This window comes from Haliotis rubra, unplaced genomic scaffold (genome assembly GCF_003918875.1).
Source record: "Haliotis rubra isolate DU_JTF1 unplaced genomic scaffold, ASM391887v1 Scf170, whole genome shotgun sequence".
In the NCBI taxonomy this organism is placed as follows: domain Eukaryota; kingdom Metazoa; phylum Mollusca; class Gastropoda; order Lepetellida; family Haliotidae; genus Haliotis; species Haliotis rubra.
The window spans coordinates 1,315,113-1,317,870 of record NW_025765670.1 but is presented as its reverse complement, the minus strand read 5'-3'; the positions used below and the strand labels follow the sequence as shown (position 1 = coordinate 1,317,870).

The 2,758-nt window shown below is 49.5% G+C and overlaps 2 protein-coding genes across 2 annotated transcripts; one reads left to right on the top strand and one right to left on the bottom strand.

Moving 5' to 3' along the window:
- The first annotated feature begins 290 nt into the window (after positions 1-290).
- Positions 291-686, top strand: LOC124272555. Its single transcript, XM_046707764.1, has one exon. It carries the CDS (start codon positions 291-293, stop codon positions 684-686), a length of 396 nt encoding a protein of 131 aa, XP_046563720.1.
- Positions 687-963: 277 nt separating this feature from the next.
- LOC124272553 (serine-rich adhesin for platelets-like) lies at positions 964-2,758 on the bottom strand. The gene is made up of 2 exons (XM_046707763.1): positions 2,583-2,758; positions 964-1,936 (listed from the first exon to the last, which is right to left on the bottom strand). The coding sequence occupies exons 1-2, from the start codon at positions 2,756-2,758 to the stop codon at positions 964-966; spliced, it is 1,149 nt and encodes a 382-aa protein (XP_046563719.1).

Sequence of the window (2,758 nt, the reverse complement as noted above, 5' to 3'; positions counted from 1 at the left end):
CTCTATGAGCTGTTGATGGAGATGATGCACTATGAGCTGCTGATGAAGATGGCACTCTCTGAGCTGCTGATGGAGATGGTGCTCTCTGACCTGTTGGTGGAGATGGTGCTCTCTGAGCTGCTGATGGAGATGGTGCACTCTGAGCTGCTGATGAAGATGATGCTCTCTGAGCTGCTGATGGAGATGGTTCTCTCTGAGCTGCTGATGGAGATGGTTCTCTCTGAGCTGCTGAGGGAGATGGTGCACTCTGAGCTGCTGATGGAGATGGTGCCTTTGAGCTGCTGATGGACATGTTGCTCTCTGAGCTGCTGATGGAGATGGTGCTCTCTCACCTGTTGATAGAGATGATGCTGTCCGAGTTGTTGATGGAGATGGTGCTCTCGGAGCTGCTGATGGAGATGGTGCTCTCTGAGCTGTTGATGGAGATGATGCTGTCCGAGTTGTTGATGGTGATGGTGCACTCTGAGCTGTTGATGGTGATGGTGCTCTCTGAGCTGTTGATGGAGAAGGTGCTCTCGGAGCTGCTGATTGAGATGGTTCTCTCTGAGCTGCTGATGGAGATGGTGCTCTCTGAGCCGATGGAGATTCTGCTCTCTGTGCTGTTGATGGAGATGGTGCTCTCTGAACTGTTGATGGAGATGATGCTCTCTGAGCTGCTGATGGAGATGGTGCCTTTGAGCTGCTGATGGAGATGATGCTCTCTGACCTGTGTTGATAGAGATGATGCTCCCCGAGTTGTTGATGGAGATGGTGCTCTCTGACCTGTTGATAGAGATGATGCTCCCCGAGTTGTTGATGGAGATGGTGCTCTCTGAGCTGTTGATGGAGATGATGCTCCCCGAGTTGTTGATGGAGATGGTGCTCTCTGAGCTGTTTATGGAGAAGGTGCTCTCTGAGCTGTTTATGGAGATGATGCTCTCTGAGCTGTTGAGGAAAATGGTGCTCTTTGAACTGTTATGGAGATTATGCTGTCTGAGCTGCTGATAGAGTTGGTGCTCTCTGAACTGTTGATGGAGATGGTGCTCTCTGAGCTGCTGATGGAGATGGTGCACTCTGAGCTGCTGATGGAGATGATGCACTGAAGATGGCACTCTCTGAGCTGCTGATGGAGATGATGCTCTCTGCGGTGATGCTGCCCGAGATGTTGATGGAGATGGCACTCGAAGCTCTGATGGAGATGGTGCTCTCTGAACTGTTGATCGAGTTGATGGAGATGGAGATGCTGCTCTCTGAGCTGTTGATGGAGATGATGCTCCCCGAGTTGTTGATGGAGATGATGCTCTCTGAGCTGCTGATGAAGATGGAGCTGGAGATGGTGCTCTCTGCGCTGCTGATGGAGATGATGCTCCCCGAGTTGTTGATGGAGATGGTGCTCTCTGAACTTTTGATCGAGTTGATGCTCTCTGAGCTGTTGATGGAGATGTTGCTCTCTGAGCTGTTGATGGAGATGATGCTCCCGAGTTGTTGATGGAGATGATGCTCTCGGAGCTGCTGATGGAGATGGTGCTCTGAGCTGCTGATGAAGATGGTGCACTCTGAGCTGAGCTGCTGATGGTGGTGCTCTCTGAGATGATGCTGATGGAGATGGTGCTCTGAGCTGCTGAGATGATGCTCTGAGTTGCTGATGGAGATGATGCTCTCGGAGCTGCTGATGGAGATGGTGCTCTCTGAGCTGCTGATGGAGATGATGCTGTCTGAGTTGCTGATGGAGATGGTGCTCTCTGAGCTGCTGATGGAGATGGTGCTCTCTGAGCTGCTGATGGAGATGGTGCTCTCTGAGCTGCTGATGGAGATGGTGCTCTCTGAGCTGCTGGTGGAGATGTGTTCTCTGTGCTGTTGATGGAGATGGTGCTCTATGAGCTGCTGATGAAGATGTTGCTCTCTGAACTGTTTATGGAGATTGCGCTCTCGGAACTGCTGATGGACACGATCTAAGCTGTTAATTGCGTGTATAGAAATTGTAACTGTAACATCATTCATTAAAACAGAAACAAAACTGACTGAAATCTGGTGACAATTTATTTGCAATCAGAGAGGAATACACAAATAGGAAAGTATGGACACCATGACTGACCCATCTGATTATCCGACAGTTCAAATAATGATTGATGTGATTGTATATCTGGCACTGGCGACCACATTACTGAGTCAGTTACTGCGGATTTTGAACAGGATTATCTCTAGTTCTAACTTGGCGTTGAGATGTTCAAAAGGGTTCATATAGGGGCTCCTTTGTGGGCTTTGGTAATGTTTCGATAGCGTTGTTGAGATGAGAACGGTGAGGTCTAGCTTCGTTATTCATGAATATCGGAAGACTGGCAAGGAGGTGGTTATCAACATGTGGCACGACGTCGGTATCCAGTACTGCCTGATGATAAAATTGAACATTAAGTGCCCCAGATACTGCCATGAGATCCATCTTGCAGTCATACGAAACGTAACCCCAAACCATCACTGAACCACCTTCAAAAGGTTCAGCTACATTGATCATTTCCGGATGATGTGTCTCGCTACTACGTCTCCATACGAGACAACGGCCGTTGGTAACGTGTAGAAAATTCATTAGACCAATGACCCCCTACGCCTTGTCTTCAAGTTGCGGTTTTCTAGGAACCTGCGTCACGCAGGACGTTAATGCCTGTGTCTGTCTGTGAGGATGGGACGTCTGACTGGACGACGCATCCTCAGACCAGCAGCCTGCAGCGTCCTCCTGATGGTTCTGGTGGAGAGTTGGACTCCCACTCTTCACAGCCGTCAT